The sequence below is a fragment of the Erinaceus europaeus genome, chromosome 9, assembly GCF_950295315.1.
Source record: "Erinaceus europaeus chromosome 9, mEriEur2.1, whole genome shotgun sequence".
NCBI lineage: Eukaryota > Metazoa > Chordata > Mammalia > Eulipotyphla > Erinaceidae > Erinaceus > Erinaceus europaeus.
Genome location: NC_080170.1, coordinates 16,078,100 through 16,100,338, shown reverse-complemented (window position 1 = coordinate 16,100,338; position 22,239 = coordinate 16,078,100). Strand labels below are relative to the sequence as shown.

The 22,239-nt window shown below is 45.7% G+C and overlaps 4 protein-coding genes across 4 annotated transcripts in view; 3 read left to right on the top strand and 1 right to left on the bottom strand.

Annotated features, from left to right (window-relative positions):
• The window catches only part of H3-4 (H3.4 histone, cluster member), an 82,189-nt gene extending 61,979 nt beyond the window's left edge, over positions 1-20,210 (top strand). Inside the window, exon 2 of the mRNA XM_007535082.3 lies at positions 19,139-20,210. Coding sequence (XP_007535144.1) covers positions 19,228-19,638 — 411 coding nt within the window. The 5' untranslated portion in view covers positions 19,139-19,227 and the 3' untranslated portion in view covers positions 19,639-20,210. The remainder of the gene's footprint in view (positions 1-19,138) is intronic.
• Positions 1,085-1,581, top strand: LOC103124363 (H2B.U histone 2). Its single transcript, XM_007535086.2, has one exon. It carries the CDS (start codon positions 1,104-1,106, stop codon positions 1,482-1,484), a length of 381 nt encoding a protein of 126 aa, XP_007535148.1. The 5' UTR covers positions 1,085-1,103; the 3' UTR covers positions 1,485-1,581.
• LOC103124362 (histone H2B type 3-B) lies at positions 12,565-14,603 on the bottom strand. The gene has a single exon (XM_060197426.1). It carries the CDS (start codon positions 14,436-14,438, stop codon positions 14,058-14,060), a length of 381 nt encoding a protein of 126 aa, XP_060053409.1. The 5' UTR covers positions 14,439-14,603; the 3' UTR covers positions 12,565-14,057.
• On the top strand, positions 14,692-15,262 carry LOC103124361 (histone H2A type 3). Its single transcript, XM_007535083.3, has one exon. The coding sequence runs from the start codon at positions 14,749-14,751 to the stop codon at positions 15,139-15,141; it is 393 nt and encodes a 130-aa protein (XP_007535145.1). The 5' UTR covers positions 14,692-14,748; the 3' UTR covers positions 15,142-15,262.
• Positions 20,211-22,239: the final 2,029 nt, after the last annotated feature.

Below are 22,239 nucleotides of genomic sequence, written 5' to 3'. Positions count from 1 at the left end.
CACATATTTTTTAAAAACTTTATTTGAAAAATCAAAGAGAAATTGAGAGGGAGGGAAGATGGAGAGGGAGACACCTGCAGCCCAGTTTCACCACTCATGAAGCTTCCCCCCTGCAGGTGGGGACATGGGACTTGAACCTGGGTCCTTTTGCATAGTAATACATGCACTTAACCAGGCGAGCCACCACCCGGTCCCTCGCAGAGTATTTTCAATGTGTCCCAAGACTCACTTGCAGAAAGGATAGAAGAATGATGAGAAATAAATGGTTAGGGCTTTTGTAAACTGCCATTACCTTACCTTTCCCCTAATGCTGAATGAACACTAGCTTCTCATCCCTAGCTCTTGGGCTCAACAAGAAGCCTCTCGCTGGAGGGGGGGGGGGGGGAGGGCGAGGCTCAACAAGAAGCCTCTCACGGGGGGGGGGGGGAGGGGGGAGAGGCTCAACAAGAAGTGTCTCGCTGTAGTGTGTGGTACTGGGAACCCAGGGTTTCACCAAGAAGCTTCTAGCTGGAAAGAGTGAGAGAGAGAAGATGGGCTCAACAAGAAGCCTCTCGCTGTAGTGTGCGTGGTGCTGGGAACCCAGGGTTTCATCAAGAAGCTTCTAGCGGGAGAGGGGGAGAGGAGGAGAGGGGGAGAGGGGGAGGGGGAAGGGGAGAGGGGGAGGGAGAGGGGAAGAGAGGTGTGCTGGGAAGTCTCGTGCACACTAAGCATATTTGTACTTGTCACCTAGTCAGAGAAGATCGCGACACGAGGGTAAAAGATCCTTGCGGTTTTGTTTTTGTTTTTACCCTCTTTTTTGATTCAGTCCAAACACCCCTAAGACCCTCTCCAGATAAAACAAAGGGTTGGAACAAAGATGCTTACCTGACCAGGCTCGCGGCTGCACTCTGATTGGTGATTCTATCATCCAATAGGAAAGAAAAGCTGGCATCAGCTATTTACATAAATTCTTCTTGGTCACTCAATCCGTGGCGGAGTTCGTCCAATCGAATCGAAGAGACTAGGAGCCTTCATTTGAATATGGAGATAATAAATACTGCAGCCCGGACCGCACTCTATCCCTTTGGCTTGTTCTTGAGGCTGAACAGTTACGTTACTTCAACATGCCAGAGCCTTCACGCTCGGCTCCCGCCCCCAAAAAGGGCTCTAAAAAAGCCATCACGAAGGCACAGAAAAAGGACGGCAAGAAGCGCAAGCGCGGCCGCAAAGAGAGCTACTCCATCTACGTGTACAAGGTGCTGAAGCAGGTGCACCCGGACACCGGCATCTCGTCCAAGGCCATGGGCATCATGAACTCGTTCGTCAACGACATCTTCGAGCGCATCGCCAGCGAGGCGTCCCGCCTGGCGCACTACAACAAGCGCTCCACCATCACGTCGCGCGAGGTGCAGACGGCCGTGCGCCTGCTGCTGCCGGGCGAGCTGGCCAAGCACGCCGTGTCCGAGGGCACCAAGGCCGTCACCAAGTACACCAGCTCCAAGTGAGCGCGCCGCGGCTCCCCGTGCACCCAAAGGCTCTTTTCAGAGCCACCTCCATGCTTGAAAAAGGAGCGTGTTACCCTTTTTTGTCGGAGTTGGGGCGATTCGGCTGGGGATAAGGGGAAGCGGGTGGTGCGGGGTCGGGGTGCCGTGTCTGAGTTAAAGCTAGAATACACCAGCCGAACGAGTCTACAGGCTTAACTTAAACCGGAGAGGGCTCCTCCTGGACAGCCTCGCAGTATTGAGTGGGTCAAGGTTGCTACTAGATTGCACCTGAAGCTAGGCGAGGCCGTGGTGAGACGAAAAATTCGGGCCGGGCGGTGGCGCACCTGCGCTTGAGCGCACATATTCAAACGGCAAGGACCCCGGTTCGAGCTCCTGGTTCTCACCTGCAGGGGGATGCGGTGAGCAGGGCTGTAGGTCTCTCTGTGTCTCTTATCAACCCCTTCCCTCTCTATTTCTGGTTGTCTCCACCCAGTAACAACAATTTTTAAAAAAATGAAAAATCCATAGGCTGGTCCTGCTGGTGGTGCATAAGGCTCCCTTCCTGTACGGTCTCCGTTGTGCTCTAGCCAAAGTCATTACTAAGTGTGGAGTTTTAGCTCTAGGGGATGATGCAGTAGGGATCCCCCTTTGAAAAGTTCCTCCACTCTCCTCTCAGAAAAATAATCCTCCACTATAGGCAATAATCTTTTCTGAACAATATGCATAGTGAGTGGTGAAAGCCTTCTACAAAGACAGAGGTAGTTCCTTTAAAAGAGAAGCTACATAATAGAGCTCCTTGGATGCCAGTAATCACTAGTTGTGAAGGCCTAAGTGGGACCTAGCTTGTTCTCACGCTTAAGATTCCACAGTATTGATGACTCCACAACTCTGGCAGGGGGACAAAGCTTCAGTGAGTCACTCATTCATCAGCATTCAAGTTGTTTCTTAATACAGGAAATTTGTTGGCCTGGTTTCTCAGCGAGAGCTTACCTTGTAACAATTAGCAAAAATGATTTCAGGTTTCTGAGATGGGGCAATGAGGGTGCTTAAGTACATTTCAGGTTTTATGCTTACCCCTTGCCCCTCCCATTCAGTCCCTCAGGCTGGTTTAACAGTTCCTGTGGTTGCAGGAACTAATGGGGGTAGGGCATTGACTTAAAGTTTTTTTGTGTGTGTAATTATCAAAAATTATTTTAGGGCCAGGCAGTGGCGCACCTGGTTAAGCCACCTGCAGCCAGGTGGCTTCATGAGCAGTGAAATAGGTCTTCAGGTATCTATCTCCCTATCCCTCCTCTCAAATTTCTCTCTGTGCTATTGAACAAAAGTTAAAAAAAAAAAAAAGAAAAAATCCTGTAGGAGTGGTAGACTTGTAGTATTTGCAGTGCTTCCACCAAACCTCAGCAATAACCCTGGAGGCAAGAAATAAAATAAAAATTAATTTATAAGGGCCTCATATTTGAGACAGTAACTCTATCTCTGAGTTCCTTCTATGACTTGGAATATTTTCCAAAATGTGTTACAGGAAAACCTTATTCTTAGAATATTAAGTTTTGTTTTCTATTGGGTAAAACAAAGGCCTGCTATGAGACAATTAAATATCAGAGCAAGAGAGCTGAGGAAATAACAGTAAATGTTGAAAGCCTTCTGCAAAAGACTTTCAAGGTCCCAGGCTCAATCTCCAGCACCACCATAAGCCAGAGCTAAGTGGTGCTCTGGTCTTTCTGTATCTCTCATTAAAGTTACATACAACACACAACACACACACACACGCACACACACACACGTAATTTACCTGTATGCATTCTTCAAGGAAAAATTGTTTATAGAACATCTATTCCATTTATGCTACTATGTCATAAGAACAGTCAAAATTGTCAATCATTCAGTATGGTTTTTCTCTTCACAGGTGAAAAATATATTTCAGGGAGTCGGGTGGTAGTGCAGTGGGTTAAGCGCTTGTGACACAAGGACCAGCTCCCGGCTCCCCACCTGCAGGGGAGTCACTTCATAGGCCGTGAAGCAGGTCTGCAGGTGACTATATTTCTCTCCCCCTCTCTGTCTTCCCCTCCTCTCTCCATTTCTCTCTGTCCTATCTAGCAATGACGACATCAATAACAATAATAACTACAACAACAATAATAATAAAAAACAAGGGGAACAAAAGGGAAAAAATAAATATAAAAAATTTTAAAAAAAGAAAAAAATATATTTCAAACAAGAATGTGCTGTAAATATGATTCTTGATTCTTGAAAGACTTTTGGTGGTGAGTATTTTAAAATTCCAAGTCATATAGATTTGGTAGAGAAGGGTGTAAAACAAAACAATTTTTTACAATTAGGATAAGATTCTGAAACAGAGTGTATTGGAAAGGGGGTCAAAGGACAAAACAATCACCTATCTCATTTATGAATTTGGCAATGTGTTTTTTAATTTTTTTATAGAGGTTCTGAGACCTTTTTTTTTGCCTTCAGGGTTATTGCTGGGGCTCAGTGCCTGCACTATGAATCCACTGCTCCTGGAGGCCATTTATTCCCATTTTGTTGCCCTTGTTCTTGTTATTGTTATAGCTGTCATTGATGTTATTGTTGTTGGATAGGACAGAGAGAAATGGGGGGGGAGAAAGATACCTGTAGACCTGCTTCATCACTTGTGAAGCGACACCCCCCTGCAGGTGGGAAGCTGAGGGCTCAAACTGGGATCCTTACACCCGTCCTTGCGCTTTGTGCCATGTGCAGTTAACCCGCAATGCTGCTGCCTGACGCCTGTGCTTTTAATTTTATTTTTTTAATATTTATTGGTGAGTAAGCAAGAGAGCCAGAGCATCACTCTGGCATATAGGAATCCAGGGATCAAATATGGGACCTCAGGTTTGAGGGTCCAATGCTTTATCCACTAGATCATCTCCCAGGTCATTTGATTGTATATTTTATGAATTGATTTGGTATTGCATTTGATATTCCAATAAATATCTTTTTTTATTACTGGGGAATGTTTTACACTCAATAGTAAGTACAATAGTTTGTACATGAATCACATTCCCCAGTTTCCCATATAACAATACAACCCCCACTAGGTCCTCTGAATCCTTGACCTGTATTCTCCCCACCCACCAACCCCAGAGTCTTTTACTTTGGTACAATATGCCAATTCCATTTCAGGTTCTACTTGTGTTTTCTTTTCTGATCTTGTTTTTCAACTTCTGCCTGAGGGCGAGATCATCCCATATTCATCCTTCTGTTTCTGACTTATTTCACTCAACATGATTTTTTCAAGGTCCATCCAAGATGGGCTGAAAACGGTGAAGTCACCATTTTTTACAGCTGAGTAGTATTCCATTGTGTATATATACCACAACTTGCTCAGCCACTCATCTGTTGTTGGGCACTTGGGTTGCTTCCAGGTTTTGGCTATTACAAATTGAGCTGCCAAGAACATGTGTACACAGATCTTTTTGGATGGATGTGTTGGGTTCCCTAGGATATATCCCCAGGAGAGGAATTGCAGTATCATAGGGTAGGTCCATTTCTAGCCTTCTGAGAGTTCTCCAGACTGTTCTCCACAGAGGTTGGACCAATTTACATTCCCACCAGCAGTGTAGGAGGGTTCCTTTGACCCTGCCAGGAGCCATTTCTCTGCTTTATAGATGATAAGCTTTGAGACAACGGAACCCCTCAAGACAAATGTTAATTACCCCCTGGGCAGGCCATTTCCCCTTAGGTAAACCATTTATCAGTAATCAAGTGAGTCAACACAAGTGAGTCAACACATAGTTTGGTTCCTGCCATTTGTTGCAAGGAACATTCCTCTTTGAAGTTTGCTTCCCCCTTCCCCTCCTCCAGCATTCCCTCTCCTTCCCCAAAGCCTTATAATGCCTGTATTCTCAATAAAATTTAGAGCTTGATCAGAAACTTGACTTGCTCTCGTTCTTCGCGTCTCTTGTCCCTATCATTTCAGGTCTCATTGGGTTCCTAGCCCCTGCTCACCGCCCTGCTGGCCGGGGCAGACCCCACACCCTCTCCAGCATTTGCTGCTGTTACCTTTTCTGATGTATGACATTCTCACAGGAGTGAAGTGGTATCTTGTTGTCTTTATTTGAATTTCTCTGACAATCAAAGACTTGGAGCATTTTTTCATGTGTTTCTCAGCCTTTTGGATCTCTTCTGTGGCGAATATTCTGTCCATGTCCTCCCCCCATTTTTGGATGGGGTTATTTGTTGTCTTGTTGTTGAGTTTGGCAAGCTCTTTATACATGTTGGTTATTAAACTCTTGTCGGATGTATGGCATGTAAAGATCTTCTCCCATTCTGTGAGGCGTCTCTTGGTTTGGGTAGTGGTTTCTTTTGCTGTGCAGAAGCTTTTTAATTTGATGTAGTCCCATAGGTTTATACTTGCCTTAGTCTTCTTTGTAATTGGATTCGTTTCATTGAAGATGTCTTTAAAATTTATGCGGAAAAGAGTTCTGCCAATATTTTCTTCTAAGTATCTGATAGTTTGTGGTCTAACATCCAAGTCCTTGATCCACTTGGAATTTACTTCTGTATTTGGTGAAATACAGTGGTTCAGTTTCATTCTTCTGCACGTTTCAACCCATTATTTCCAACACCATTTGTTGAAGAGACTCTGCTTTCCCCATTTAATAGTCTGAGCCCCTTTGTCGAAGATTAGATGTCCATAGGTGTGGGGGCTTCCAATAAATATCTTTAAAAAATGAATGTGAGCATTTTTTTTTTTTGATAGGACAGAGAGACATTTAGAGGGGTGGGGGAGGGTAAGAGTAAGTACCTGCAGACCTACTTCATAGGCTTATGTAGTTTCCCCCTTGTAGGTAGGGAGCAAGGATTCAATCCCAGGTCTGTGAGCATGGTAACATGTACTCAACCAGGCATGCTGATGTTGTATTTTGTCAAAGGCTTTCTCTGCATCTATTGATATGACCATGTGGTTTTGGTCTTGCTTTTACTGATGTGGTGGATCACGTTGATTGATTTACGTATATTAAGCCAACCTTGTATGCCTGGGATAAACCCCACTTGGTCATGATGAACAATCTTTTGAATATACTGCTGTATCTGGTTGGCTAGAATTTTGTTCAATATTTAACATCTGTGTTCATCAGAGATATTGGTCTGTAGTTTTCTTTTTTAGTTGTGTCCCTGTCTGTTTTTGGTATCAGAGTGATGTTGGCTTCATAGAAGCTGGAAGGGAGTATTCCAGTGTCTTTAATCTTCTGGAAGACTTTTAAAAGTAGAGGTATTGGGAGTTGGGCAGTAGCACAGAGGATTAAGCGCAGGTGGCGCAAAGCAAGACTGGCTTAAGGATCCTGGTTTGAGCCCCCGGCTCCCCACCTGCAGGGGAGTCGCTTCACAAGTGTTGAAGCAGGTCTGCAGGTGTCTCTCTTTCTCTCCCCCTCTATGCCTTCCCCTCCTCTCTCCATTTCTCTCTGCCCTATCTAACAATGACGACATCAATTACAACAACCAGTATGGTTCCATAGCCCCCATGTCCACTTGGTCGATTCCAAATTATATTCCTCCATGAGGATAATTTCGGGAACCATCCGTTCCACCCCGGTTCCATGCTGCCAGTTCTTAGCAACATCGCCCCACCAGATATTCGTCGGGATGCGGCATCATCTAAGTTCATTTCCCACGTCTACGCTCGACCGGATCTGCCAATATACGCGGATATCTTCGCCCACCCTGTCCAACGCTTGACGTCTCGTCACCCAATCTTGTCCCCTATGCCTACACTGAACTTCTCTGTTCCAGTCTCTTGGAAACAGAGTTGGCAGTCAGCTGAGGTAAAGAACAGACAACTCATCACAGACCCCTGCAAGCGTCAACCCGGCTTTGACCTAGCACGTTATGATTGGGCCCTCCTCAATCACTATCAAACAGGCCATGGCCAGTGCGCCACTATGTTCCATCGCTGGGGAGCCAGAGACTACCCGAATTGCCCCTGTGGCTACAGACAGACTATGACCCACATAGTCAATGACTGCCACCTCTTCAGATTCAAAGGAGGTCTCGAAACTTTACATCAGGCTCAACCTGACGCTGTTGACTGGCTACGGAAGAAGGGCAAACGCTAGAAGAAGAACAACAATGATAACTAAACAGTAGTAAAAAAAAAAAAAACTAAGGGCAACAAGAGGGAAAATAAATAAATATAAAAAAAGTAACAAAAAAAAGTAGAGGTATTAGTTCTTCTTGGAAGATTTTGTAGAATTCATTTGTAAAACCATCTGGTCCAGGACTTTTATTCTTGGGAAAGTTCTTGATAAATGTTTCAACTTCATTATCTATGATGGGCCTGTTCATGTTATCTAGTTCCTCTTTACTTAATTTTGGTAGTTTTTAGGTATCTAGGAAATTGTCCATTTCTTCCAGGTTCTTTAACTTGGTGGCATATAGTTGTTTATAGAAGTCTCGCATGATATGCTGAATTTCTGCGGTATCTGTTGTGATATTTCCTCTTTCATTTATGATCCAATTTATTTGGGTCTTCTCCATTTTTTGCTTTCTGAGTCTGGCTAAAGGTTTGTCAATTTTGTTCACTCTTTCGAAGAACCAACATTTACTTTTGTTGATTTTTTGTATGTTTATTTTCAATGTTATTGATTTTTCCCCTAACTTTAGTTATTTCTGTCCTTCTGTTTGCTTTACGGTTCCTTTGTTCTTCTTCTTGTAGGTCTTTAAGATGTGCAATCAGACTGTTTATTTGTGTTTTTTCTTGTTTCCTAATGTGTGCTTGTATGGCTATGAACTTCCCTCTCAGTACTGCCTTAGCTGTGTCCCAAATATTTTGATAACATGTGTCTTCATTTTCATTGAACTCTTGAAACATTTTGATTTCTTCCTTGATTTCCTCTTTGACCCAGTAGTTGTTAAGGAGTGTACTATTGAGCTTCCACATTTTTCGGCTATTACTAATCCTTTGTTGATTGTTAAGTGTTAGTTTCACTCTACTGTGGTCTGAGAAGATGCTTGGGATGATTTCAATGCTCTTGAATTTGCTGGTGCTATCTTTGTGGCATAACATATAGTCTATCCTTGAGAATGACCCATGTGGACTTAAGTAAAATGTCTATTCCAGTTGCTTGGGAATGAATGACTCTGAAAATGTCCAATAGTTCCCCTTTATTTGTTGGGTTAGGGAAACAAGAGAGAGATAACCCAGGAACCAAGCTTGTGGCAGTGAGGCCATTCAAATATTTATTCATCTGAGTGTCCCAGAGTTGGGCAGTAGCACACCTGGTTAAGCCTTGTGGTGCAAACTTCCATGACCAGCGTCAGCCTCCCCATTTGCCCTTGTGCTCCTTGGAAATTGGAAGAGCCAAATTGGAAACAGAAGTGGCTTGACAATACCATACATGGTTAGGAAAGGGGCTGAGAAAGGTAAAAGTGATGGGAAAAGTAGGGACTTCCTTAGCAACTGTTGCAAAAAGTTTAACTGGTAGGATTAATAATACCCTGCAGTCTTGAGGGTAGGAAAAGAATATATTAAATGAGCAGAATTGGTAGAGGAATAGGGAGGAGGCCTTAAGTCATTTGTAAGACAAAGAAGAAGATTGATATGTAGATAATAAAAGGGAGGGCCATAGTATCAAGGAATGCAAGGTGGAGCATGGGGAGCTGGCTTAATGTTTTAAGGAATGCTGAGCTCCTGGAGGCAGAAAAATGCAGGGTGTTTTGTGAGGCAGGGAGTTTGATAAGACGAGGCAAATCTTGGGGGGGGGTCATGTCCCCCCTTGCTCGACCTCTCAGTAGAGAGAGAGAGACTGACAGGATGGACTTGCCCCTCAGGTCAAGCCCTGCCAACCTCAACCACATCCTCACAATTTCCCTACAATATGTATCTCCTTATTTAGCTCTCTCATGTCTTTATTGATTTTCTGCCTGGATGATCTGTCAAGTTGAGAGACTGGGGTGCTGAAGTCCCCTACTATTACTGTGTTGCTATTAATGTATTGCTGTAGCTCTTTCAATAGATGTTTGATGTATTTAGATGGCTTCTCATTGGGTGCATAGATGTTAATAATTGTTAAATCCTCTTGATTGACTGATCCTCTGAGCATTAAGTAGTGTCCATCCCTATCTTTTTAAATTTTATTTATTTTAAAGTCTATCGTGTCAGATATGAGAATAGCTGTTCCTGCCCTTTTTTGTGGGCCATAGGCTTGTGTGATAGTTTTCCATCCTTTCACTTTTAGTCTTTGTTTGTCTTGTTGAGTTAGGTGGGTTTCCTGTAGACAGCATATTGTTGGTTTGTGTTTTCTGATCCATCTTCCTACTCTGTGCCTTTTAATAGGTGAATTCAGGCCATTGACATTTACTGATATCAAAGATTGAAGATATTTTAACGCCATTCTTATAGATTTTTAGAGTTTCCTGATATATGGCCTATTTATGGTGGTCTGACTGTTTATAAGAGAACTTTCAGAACTTCTTCAGGGCAGGCCTGGTGATAGTTGATTCTTTCAACTGTTGCTTGTCTGAGAAGGTTTTTATGCTTCCATCTAGTCTGAATGACCATCTAGCAGGATACAGTAGTCTTGGTTGAAAGCCTTTCTCATTAAGTACTCGATAGATATCTTGCCATTGTCTTCTGGCCTGTAGTGTTTGTGTGGAGACGTCTGCTGTTAATCTTATGGGTTTTCCTCTGTAGGTGACTGTTTTTCTCTTGCAGCCTTCAGGATTCTTTCTTTATCCTTATTCCTTTCCATTCTAAATATGATGTGTCTTGGTGTCTTTAAGTCTGGGTTAATTCTGTTTGGGACCCTCTGGGATTCTTGAACCTTTATGTCTTTAATGTTGTCTAGACTAGAGAAGTTCTCAGCTATTATGCCCTGAAGAAAGCTTTCTTCCCCTCCCTTTCTTCCTCTGGTAAGCCAATAATGTGTATATTATTTATTTTGAAGTCATCCTATAGTATCCCTTAATCTCTTTTGGAGATCTCTTATTTCTTTTTTAGTTGTCTCTAATTCATCCTCAATCTTGATAATTCTGTCTTCAGCCTCATTGATTCTATTCTCTCTCCCCTCTGCTGTTTTCTGGAGTTCATCTATTTTGTTACCCTGTTCTGATACTGTTGTAGTTTGTTCAGCTAGTTGTGTTCTTAGCTTAGCTATTTCAGCTTTCAGCTCTCTAATAACCTTGAGATAATTAGTATTTTCTTCTGGTGTCTCATTTCTTATTTCTGCATTTCTGATGAAAATTCTTTTAAACTCTTTACTCACTCCTGTGATTATTTCCTTAACTCGTGTTTGGATGTTGGCCTCATTATTTTGTGCTTCAACCTTTTGGGAGCTTTTAGCTGGACTCTTGTCCTGGTTCTTTTCTCCAATACTTCTTGTTGGTTTAACCATTTTATATAGTATTTTATGAGGTACCTCTCTCAGTACTTTTCAATTTACTGATCACTCTTGCCTGGATTGACTTGTGTCTAAGTAAGGTACTTAAAGGATTCACAGTTGTGGAAATTGAAAGTTGTTTTCTTCTTCTAGCGTTTGCCCTTCTTCCGTAGCCAGACAACAGCGTCAGGTTGAGCCTAATGTAAAGTTTCGAGACCTCCTTTGAATCTGGAGAGGTGGCAGTCGTTGACTATGTGGGTCATAGTCTGTCTGTAGCCACAGGGGCAGTTCGGGTCGTCTTTGGCTCCCCAGCGATGGAACATAGTGGTGCACCGGCCATGGCCTGTTCAGTAGCGATTGAGGAGGGCCCAGTCATAACGTGCTAGGTCAAAGTCGGGTTGACGCTTGCAGGGGTCTGTGATGAGGTGTTTGTTCTTTACCTCAGCTGACTGCCAACTCTGTTTCCAAGAGACTGGAACAGAGAAGTTCAGTGTAGGCGTAGGAGACCAGATTGGGTGACGAGACGTCAAGCGTTGAACAGGGTGGGCGAAGTTATCCGCGTATATTGGCAGATCCGGTCGAGTGTAGACGTAGGAAATGAACTTAGATGATGCTGCATCCCAACGAATATCTGGTGGGGTGATGTTGCTAAGAACTGGCAGCCATGGAACCGGGGTGGAATGGATGGTTCCCGAAATTATCCTCATGGAGGAATATAATTTGGAATCGACCAAGTGGACATGGGGGCTACGGAACCATACTGAGGCACAGTATTCTGCAGTGGAATAGCATAATGCCAGAGATGATGATCATAGTGTGAAAGCACTCACGCCCCATGAGGAGCTGGCCAGTCTTGCAATGATATTATTCCTCGCGCCCACCTTTGCTGCAGTTTTTATGAGATGTTCGTGAAATGACAGAGTGTGATCGAGAGTAACGCCAAGAAGCAGTATTTCTTTATTCATGAACGAATGGTTCAAAAAACTAATCTAACCTAACCACCACACAATTCTGTCCAGCATCCTTCTCCTCAGGCGGCAGCGTCAGGAACCCAGGAAGTATGTAGGATAAGGGGCGAGGAGAAGCAAGAAGCAAGAAAAGGCAAAGACTAAACCAAAATCTCCCGGAGGCAGGGGGAGTGAGACCAAACCAATGTAACAGAATTACCATGTAAATAGACCACAACGTCAAGCAATGTAACAGAAGGGATCCCAGAAGCAGAACTAGAAGCATACCAACAGGAGGGGAAGACAGAAAGTGGGAGAGAAAGATAGACACCTGCAGAACTGCTTCACTGCCTGTGAAGCGACACCCCTGCAGGAGGGGAGCCGGGGGCTGGAACCGGGGTCCTTACACCAGTCCTTGTGCTTAGTGTCACCTGCGCTTAACCCGCTGTGCTACCACTGGATTCCCGAGTTTATTTTCTCCTAAATAAAAATTGAGAGGTCCAAACAATAGAAAAAACATTAGAAACTATAGTTCATATAGAATCTTCCTACACAGATCAAGATTTTTTTTAAGTTATCTTTATTGAATAGAGACTGCCAGAAATTGAGAGGGAAGGGAGTGATAGAGAAGCAGAGAGACAACTGCACCACTGTTTCACCACTCGCAAAGCTTTCCCTCTGTAGGTGGAGACTGGGGGATCGAACCTGGGTCCTTGTGCACTGTAACATGTGTGCTAATGCAGGTGCGCCACCACCCAGCCCCAAGATCATGATGTTTAGTTTTCCTGTATTTAAAAAAAATTTTTTTTTAAGATTTTATTTATTTATGAGAAAGACAGGAGGAGAGAGAAAGAACCAGACATCACTCTGGCACATGATCGCCGGGAATCAAACTCAGGACCTCATGCTTGAGAATCCAAAGCTTTATCACTGCGCCACCTCCCGGACCACGGTTTTCCTGTATTTTAAACTTTTAAATAAAGTTTTTTTTTTTTTTCCTCCAGGGTTATTGCTGGGGCTTGGTGCCTGCACTATGGATCCACTGCTCCTGGAGACCTTTTTTTTTTTCTTTTCTTTTCTTTTGTTGTCCTTGTTGTTGTCATTGCTGTCATTGTTGTTGGACAGGACACAGAGAAATGGAGAGAAGAGGGGAAGACAGAGAGGGGGAGAGAAAGATAGACACCTGCAGACCTGCTTCACCACTCATGAAGCGACCCCCCCTGCAGGTGGGGAGACACACACACACACACACACACACACACACACACACACACACACACACACACACGTTTTACTTTAGCTTAGTAATGTTTCCTCAGTGGACACTTCTAATTCCATTTTCACACACACACAAAAAAAAGCCAGATCAAGAAAAAGGGTAGGCAAATTACCAGAATGATGGCTGTTCTTCCCTATCAGTTTTCCTTAGCCAATATGACGTTCTGAATTTGAGAAAAAAAAGTCTGTCACTTGCACGTCACAGAAAAAAAAAAATCACAGGGTAGGAGAAGTGTGTGTGTGTGTGGGGGCGCTAATTCGCTCAGGAAAAAAAGGTTAATTTCATCACACCTCCACAAAGAGTTAAATGTTCAGCAGGGGGCGGCTTAATACAGCCTGCTGCCGCCAGGACTCCTCGTGTCTTTTTAGATTTTAAACATCCTGCCATTGCAAGATGCAGCCAAGTACCTCCCGGATATATTCATGGAGGAGAAAGCTCTTAGGTCTGGGCAGACAGGCAGCACCAAGCGCCACCTTGACAACTGCATGACATCATCAGGGCCTCACCGAGAAGCCACGGATGCACATCCGGCCTCACCCACGAGGGGGCACGGGGGTGGGGGCCGTAGCACAAGGCCCTCAAAGGAGACAACCCCTATCCTTTCACCACGAGTGCATGGACAGGCCGCTCGCTGGACCACAGACTTGCGGTCATGCGTCCCTGGAAGGTGCTCCCCGGGCAGGCAAAAAAAGAAAGCGCTGAGCTTATGAAAACCCCTCCATCATTTTCAGACATCAGCCCACCACCAGGGAGCAAGGGGGGCCCAGGGCCTTGATTGCTCTCCTACCATTCAGCTATTCTCACACCAGGTGGACACACGCACACACACACACACATACCCCAGCACGCAACCACACGACCAGGGCGGAGCGATTCCCCCGACATCAAAGCACCTCCGGGATGCAGACAGACCAGATTTACATATCAACAACCCTTAACCGTGTTCAAAACCCTTTCTTGATGGTGTAGGTGGCTCTGAAAAGAGCCTTTGGGTGCACGGGGAGCCGCGGCGCGCTCACTTGGAGCTGGTGTACTTGGTGACGGCCTTGGTGCCCTCGGACACGGCGTGCTTGGCCAGCTCGCCCGGCAGCAGCAGGCGCACGGCCGTCTGCACCTCGCGCGACGTGATGGTGGAGCGCTTGTTGTAGTGCGCCAGGCGGGACGCCTCGCTGGCGATGCGTTCGAAGATGTCGTTGACGAACGAGTTCATGATGCCCATGGCCTTGGACGAGATGCCAGTGTCCGGGTGCACCTGCTTCAGCACCTTGTACACGTAGATGGAGTAGCTCTCTTTGCGGCTGCGCTTGCGCTTCTTGCCGTCTTTCTTCTGCGCTTTGGTGACAGCCTTTTTGGAACCCTTTTTGGGCGCGGGAGCGGACTTGGAAGGATCTGGCATGATGGCGGATTTTTCCAAACCGGAGATGTCTGCTGACTGAGCAACTCTATTTGTACTCCTTGTATTCAAATTAGGGATCAGGACTTCCTAGTTTCTGATAGGCTCAAACCTGATACCATCATGACTTGAGAGGGCGCATGCAAATTAGGGCATACAGGATGCCTTTTCTGATTGGTTAATGCCGCTACCCAATAGGAAGGCACCGGCTAGCCTACCTCCAGACCATATATAAAACCTTATTGCGTTGCGCTCAGTCGTTATTTCGGCTCTTGACGCTGCCTTTTTGTGCTGTTCCGTTTCTGATTCTGAAATGTCCGGCCGCGGCAAGCAGGGCGGTAAGGCGCGGGCAAAGGCCAAGTCGCGCTCATCTCGCGCCGGGCTGCAGTTTCCCGTGGGCCGTGTCCACCGGCTGCTGCGGAAGGGTAATTATTCGGAGCGCGTCGGTGCCGGTGCCCCGGTGTATTTGGCGGCGGTGCTCGAGTACCTGACGGCCGAGATCCTGGAGCTGGCGGGGAACGCGGCCCGCGACAACAAGAAGACGCGGATCATCCCGCGCCACCTGCAGCTGGCCATCCGCAACGACGAGGAGCTCAACAAGCTGCTGGGCCGCGTGACCATCGCCCAGGGCGGCGTCCTGCCCAACATCCAGGCCGTGCTGCTCCCCAAGAAGACGGAGAGCCACCACAAGGCCAAGGGCAAGTGAGGCCACGGAGGCCGGTCCGCACCGCGCCCCGAAAGCCCTGTGACACCAAAGGCTCTTTTCAGAGCCACCCACGGCTTCAAAAAGAAAGAGCTGTACTCAGCCTGCTGGGGGGGGGGGGGGCAGAGGGGAGCGCGAACCTGCGACTGACGGGGCAGCCTGGGCGTGGGTTCACGGGTGGGCATGCATTTATCTTTTTTATTTTAAAACTACCAGGGATGCTCGCTGGACAAGTGGTTGATCCTTTTTCTCAAGCTGCCCCTAAGTTTTTCAAGGGTTCGAGGCATCTTAAAGCAGGCTTGTCTTTGATAGCTAAATTCCTGCCGTGTCTAGGAGCTAAGCACAGTTTGCTCATCCTGTGGGTAGCTTGGTAGAATGATGTGGAATTAAAAGTAATGGGTATTTGTTGTCTCCAGCACACATAAGTGTAATCCAAGTTTATTTATTTTGAGCTAGGGTGGCAATGTCTGGGGACTAGAGATCTTAAAAATCTGATTTGTGTTTTTAAGGGAAACACATCCTGCAACAAAGCAATTGTTTCAGAGCTTGTCAATTGTTAATAAAAAGTTCGCTTAATATTGCTAAAAGAAAACGGAAGTTTGGCTAGACGATCCAGGTTTGATTTCAGTGAACATTAAGTGGATATGGATGAGAACCGGGTTATGTAATGGCATGTATATTTCAGAAGCTTACTGTACAGGGCTTCATATTACAGAAGAGAATGAGCGTCCCAGAGGTGCTGTTGGCACAGTCCTTTGAGAAATGGGGATGTTAATAGCACCGGTCTCCTGGGGAAGAAGGGATCAGTTAGTCTACTAATGATTGGAAGCCGTTACCAGTGCCTGGTATGCTTAAGGATTTTAATTTTCTACGTGGTCGATAGTGAACACGGTTTCACATGTACTTCACCAAACCATCTTCCTGGCCCACTTGTTTTATTTTTAGAGAAAGCAAAGAGAAGCACTCACTCTGCTCTCAGTCAAGTTATGGTCTTAATGTACCAAAGATTGGACCCCTGGGCCTCACTAAGGCATTTTCCTAACCCTTAAATTTTTGTTGTTGTAACATCAAGTATAAGCCAACAACGTATCTCAGGAATATTATGTAATAATGTATTCATCCTACTAAAATTAAGTCTGTCAAAAGAAAACTCAAATACCATCTACAGCTAGCCCACATACACATCTGCTAGGTTTTTCTTTTTTCTTTTTCTTTTTTTTTTTTTAAACCAGAGCTCCGTTCCAGTTTAAAATCAAGTCTGCATTTAGATAGATGCATGGGTTCATCAGATCTGCAAACCATTCAGTTGTATTAAAGAAAAAGAGTTTTTCAGGGTCAGGGGCTTAGATTATCCACAAATTGTAAAATCCCTTAGATGTGGGAGTTGGGTGGTAGCGCAGCAGGTTAAGCGCAGGTGGTGCAAAGCACAAGGACCGAATTAAGGATCCCAGTTCGAGCCCCCGGCTCCCCTGGGAGTCGCTTCACAGGCGGTGAAACAGGTCTGCAGGTGTCTATCTTTCTCCCTCTGTCTTCCCCTCCTCCCTCCATTTCTCTCTGTCCTATCTAACAATGACGACATCAGTAACTACAACAACAAAACAACAAGGGCAACAAAAGGGAAAATAAATATTAAAAAATTTTTTTTTAATTCCTTATATGCAATGTAACAAAGTGAGTGCTAGTCGAGGTGGAGAGGGCCTCTCACAGACAGCGTTTCACACATCACCCCTGAGACCAAGCTGTCCATCTCACCCACGCATCACAAACCACAGGCAATTTCATTTTTGAGTGAATATAGTTAAATATAAATATGTAGTCTCTGTTGCCCTGGATGCACATGACCAGCGAGTATAATATTGGATGACAGACACAGGTCTCTGCTGTTCCAGAAGGTGAAATGGGACAGCTCAGGTCTATATCCCACTCAATTACTGGATGTTACCCAGGTTCAGAAATGTAAAACTTTCAGTTAACTGTCTCTGCAAGAGCTAATTGAAATCAGGCTTGAAGAAAGTACCGCATTTGCTCAGTGAATTAAACACACATGGGCTGCAGTGACAGCATAGTAGTTATTCAAAGTCCCAGGTTCAATCTCCAGCATCATCATAAGTCAGCTGAGTAGTCCTCTGGTAAATAAATCACACATGCCTGATGGGTAGAAGGACCCTGCCCTGAGGCAGTATTCTCCCATTTTAGGTCTGGGCAGAGTTTCTTAACAAAAGAGCAATAAATAAGTGGAAAGGAGTTTAATGTTATATAACACAGAATCCCTCAGCTCAAATCCCTGTAGCTCAAAGGGAACAACATATTTTAATGTGGGGCCAGACTGTGGTGCACCTCACAGGGTGCACATGTGACCATTTATAAGGGTCAGCATTTAAGCCCCTGGTCCCCACCTGCGGGGGAGAAGCAGTACTGCACGTGCCTCTTCCCCCTTAACTCTCCGCTCCCCCTTAGCTCTCAGTTTGTCTCTTTAAAAATGAAACAAATCTTTAAAAATGTTTTTACAATGGGTGGAACAAAAAGTGTCAATTGTGGAAGGTAACTGAAGTATACAGAGAGACGAAAATAAGATAAGCATTATTTTAACAAATCCTGCTTGTGCCAGACTTCAAGCCTGAAGTTTTTGTTTTTGTTTTTCCCCTCCTGATATAGGATAGTTATCTTCCACCTGGAACTTGAACTCTCTCTTTTTTAAAAATATTATTTTAGTTCATTTATTATTGGATAGAGACAGAGAAATTGAGAGGGGAATTGGAGATAGAGGAGAGAGAGACACTTGCCACTCTGCTTCATCACTTGTGAAGCTTTCCCCTTGCATGTGGGGACCAGGAGCTTGAACTGTGGTCCTTAAGTACTATAGTGTGTGCGCTTAATCAGGTGCACCACTGCCTGGCCCTGCTTTCACCTGGAACTTTATTTCCTGTTTTCAGAAGAAAAAAAAAAAAACTGGGGGGGGGGGGGAAGGATCCAAATGGTTGCAACTGATGTTTTAGAACTGCCTTTAGTTAAATGCTGAAGAGAAACATTTTGGAATGAAGTGAACACCCTCCAAACTGTGGCCTTCAGTGTGCAAACCTCTCATGAGCTAAGCTTTGAAAGATGGTCTTTTGTAGGGAAGCATGAACAACACTAGAAGTGGGTGTGGAAGCTGATGGGCTTGTGGGTCAAGGCATATTTGACCCTGAGGCTGACCAGTTATGAGCGGTCAAACATCAGGGTTCTTGACCCACAATTAAGCATGTTCCCATCATGGAGGCAAGCAGTTTAGTTAAACATTAGGTATGTAGGGTCTATGCCAACCCTTGTCCTGGGTAAGAAAGGGGGCATCCCTGAATCTCATCATATGAAGAAGGACATTCTCTGCAGGGTACAAAGCATTGGGTCCCTTTGATCAGTGTTGGAGAGAAAATTCAACACTGTCACCAAGTAAAAGCTGAATGTGGAATGCAGGCTTCTGGAAGGTTCTTCCTGACCCCACCCTTGGAGAGTGGGAGGGGAACACTGGAGAATTTAAAGTGCTGTATAGAAAGAGTGACACTGGGCCAGATGGTGGTTCACCTGGTTGAGAGCACATGTTACAATGCCCAAAGACCCCGGTTCTATCCTGGGTCCCCATCTGCAGGGGGGAAAGCTTTGTAAGTGGTGAAGCAGTGCTGGAGGTGTCTTTCTGTCTCTCTCCCTATCACTGCCCCCCTCTCAATTTCTTGCTCTATCCAGTAAAGATAATTTAAAAATTCTTAAAAAGAAAAGGTAAGATGTGACACAGCACAACTGTGAGGAGCCGGACTCACTCCGAGGAGAGTCTGACATGGGGCCTGAGAGGCTTTTGGGAAACCTTGGACACAGGCCCACGTGGGCTGGCAAGACCACGTGGCAAGAAGATCAGGAGCAGAAGGAGCCCCAGGAGCACCTCACAAGCCAATCAGAGAGCAACTCATCATGCACCAACCAGCGGCTGGCCAATAGGAAAGCAGATGTCTCTATAAAAAAAAGCAAGCATGCCCCCCCCCACACACAATTCGAGTTGTAACTCTAGAGCCTCAAAGAGAAGACAACCGCGCCTCCTTCTCAAGACCCAGCGGACTCATGGCCCGCACCAAGCAGACTGCACGCAAGTCCACAGGCGGCAAGGCGCCTCGCAAGCAGCTGGCCGTCTTGATGGCGCACAAGAGCGCGCCGGCCACCAGCGGTTTGAAGAAGACCCGCCGTTACCGACCAGGCACTGTGGCCCTGCGTGAGATCCGGCGCTACCAGAAGTCCACCGAGATGCTGATCCGCAGGCGGCCCTTCCAGAGGCTGGTGCGCGAGATCGGGCAGGACTTCGAGATCCAACTGCGTTTCCAGAGCTCGGCCTTGTTGGCGCTGCAGGAGGCGTGCGAGGCCTACCTGGTGGGGTTGTTTGAGGACACCAACATGTGCGCCATCCACGCGAAGCGGGTGACCATCTTGCCCAAGGACATTCAGCTGGCGCGACGCATCCGCGGGGAGCGTGTCTGAACGTCCATCTGGCCGGATTCGAACTCTACACCTCCCCCCCACCCCACCCCCCAAAAGGCTCTTTTCAGGGCCACCATCTTCTCAGAAAAAGGGCTGTGCGCTGGCCGGGCGCCTCTGTGGAGGCCAACCGTTGTGCTTCTGCTGCCACTTAGACCGAAAGTGCTTTTGGTTATGTTAACCCATTCTCAACCACCTCACACGTGTGGAGTTTAATGAGGTGAAATCACAGTGGAAACTCAATTGCAAAGGTCAGGGTGCTGGAAAGACATTAACCTGCAGAGCAGCGGCTGGCACGCGTTCCTGCACTCGTATTCAGTCTCCCCAGCCCCATAAAGCAGGTTGGCATGTTCCTGAGGTGAGGCTGAGTTGCCAAGAAACTCCAAGCCCAGGTGGTTGGCACTAAGCCCGACAGTGGGGCAATCGGAGGCAAGGTGAGGTTGCTGTGGGGGTAAAGACCTAAAAGCACTTTTTTCTCCTTTGTGTGCTGGTTGCAACCTTACCTGAGGCATTGTAATGTCTTGCTTGTTTGAAACGAGTTCTTGGCACTTATGAATAAAAGTGGTCAGACTTTGCTGTGTGTTTAGGGGGACCTGTATGCAGAAGATTCCAGACAGAGCCCCTTCAGTAACAGCTCAGTGCTGTCAATATGCAAAGGGGGTTTTATCAGAACTTGACTCTATCAAAGATTTGTAAGCCCAAACTGTGAGGATGCAGGAAACTTTGAAAGCTGGAAGTCAGTTGGGGGACATGTGAGTTCATGGGAGGCGTGGCTTTGAAGGGCTATCCAGAAAGCCTTGTGTATGCAGGTACAGCAGCATTCCACTAAGAAAGTTAGCTCTAGACTTCAAAATTCAGTCTGGACGGGAGTTGGGCGGTAGCACAACGGTTATGGTTACGTAGTGGAAAGCGCAAGGACCAGGTTAAAGATCCTGGTTGGAGCCCCTGGCTCCCCACCTGCAGGGGAGTCTCTTCACAGGTGGTGAAGCAGGTCTGCAGGTGTCTATCTTTCTCTCCCCCTCTGTCTTCCCCTCCTCTCTCCATTTCTCTGTCCTGTCCAACAGCAACAACATCACTAACAACAACAATAATAACTACAACAACAATAAAAAAGGGCAACAAAAGGAAAAATAAATATTAAAAAATTAAAAAATTCAGTCTGGACATTCTATCTTCTCCTGTGCTTCATGAGATCCTTGCCGAGTTGTGCCAAGCTCCACAGGCACAACTTGTATCTGTATGGCCTTGGAGAAAAATTTGGGCAGTGAACTGCACTGGGGGCTGGGTACAGATGGTTAAGATGTGGACTGTTGCCATGTCAAAAATTTAATTTTCTGCAAAGGACCAAGCTACAGAAGGGCATGATTCATGTCATTCTGTTCCTTGTACCCAGGTCAGGATCTGACAGGATGTCTTACCCACTGCTCAATTCTCATGTTTAGTGGAAGTCTGTTAGGATCATGGGAATGAATGATCCTAGCTTTTCTGACCACTTGAACACATGTGGTCATGTTCCTGCAGGGCTTCATTTGAACCCTCTACTCAAAAGCAGAGAGCCAGAGCTGGAAAGTGGAGTAGCTGGGTGCCCTTCCAGGCAGACATGGAGTGACAATGTCTTTCACTTTCCAGAGAATATTTCAGCTTCCATCTAGCATGACCGTGTGAGAGATGATTGGGAGAAAGCAGAAAGAGAAAACATTACAGCAGGAATGCTGCATGAGTTCTGTCCTAGCAAGTGATTCTGTGAGGGCCTCACATGTGCACAGTTTTGCTATCTTGGGCTGACTTTATCTTATTTTCAGGTAGAGAGAAAGAAACTACAGCTCAAGAATTTCCTCCTGTACTGTGGTGCAGGGACTTGAATCTAGGTAACACCCACAGCAAGGCAAGCGCTCTACCCCTGAGATACCTCTCCAGCCCCCTTCTCTATTTTTTTATTGAGATGTATAATTGACATACAGCATTGTGTAATTTAAGGGGTACAAAGTGCTGATAGGATAGATACAGATTCTGTGTGTGTGTTTCTGACACCAGGGTTATCCGATGGGGCTTGGTGCCAGCACTATAAATCCACTGTTCGGGCTGGGGAGACAGCATAATGGTTATGCAAACTTACTTTCATGCTTGAGGCTCTGAGTTCCCAGGTTTAGTTCCCAGCACCACCATAAATGAAAGCTGAGCAGTGCTCTGAGATAAATCAATAAATCCACTGCTCCCAGTTGACCACCCTGCCCCTTTTTTAAATTATTGGTTAGGATAGAGAGAAATTGAGAGGGAAGGAGGAGACAGAGAAGGAAAGACACTTGCAGACCTGTTTCACAGCTTGTGAACCATTCCCCCTGCAGGTGGGGGGCAGGGTCTCCAACCTGGGACCTTGCACATGGTAATGTGTGCACTCAGCCAGGTGTGCCACTGCTCGGCCCCCCAGATACTGTTATCACCTTAACTGTAGCTAACAGCTCTATCCTCTATCCCTGCCCATAATTACTTCTTTGTAGTGGGAGCAATTAAGACCCTGTCTCTTTTTTTATATTTATTTATTTATTTTCCCTTTTGTTGCCCTTGTTTTTATTGTTGTTGTAGTTATTATTGTTGTCACTGTTG

Bases quoted from the DNA above. Each gene is read 5' to 3' on its own strand.
- LOC103124363 (XM_007535086.2), top strand. From the start codon at position 1,104: ATGCCAGAGCCTTCACGCTCGGCTCCCGCCCCCAAAAAGGGCTCTAAA.
- LOC103124362 (XM_060197426.1), bottom strand. From the start codon at position 14,438: ATGCCAGATCCTTCCAAGTCCGCTCCCGCGCCCAAAAAGGGTTCCAAA.
- LOC103124361 (XM_007535083.3), top strand. From the start codon at position 14,749: ATGTCCGGCCGCGGCAAGCAGGGCGGTAAGGCGCGGGCAAAGGCCAAG.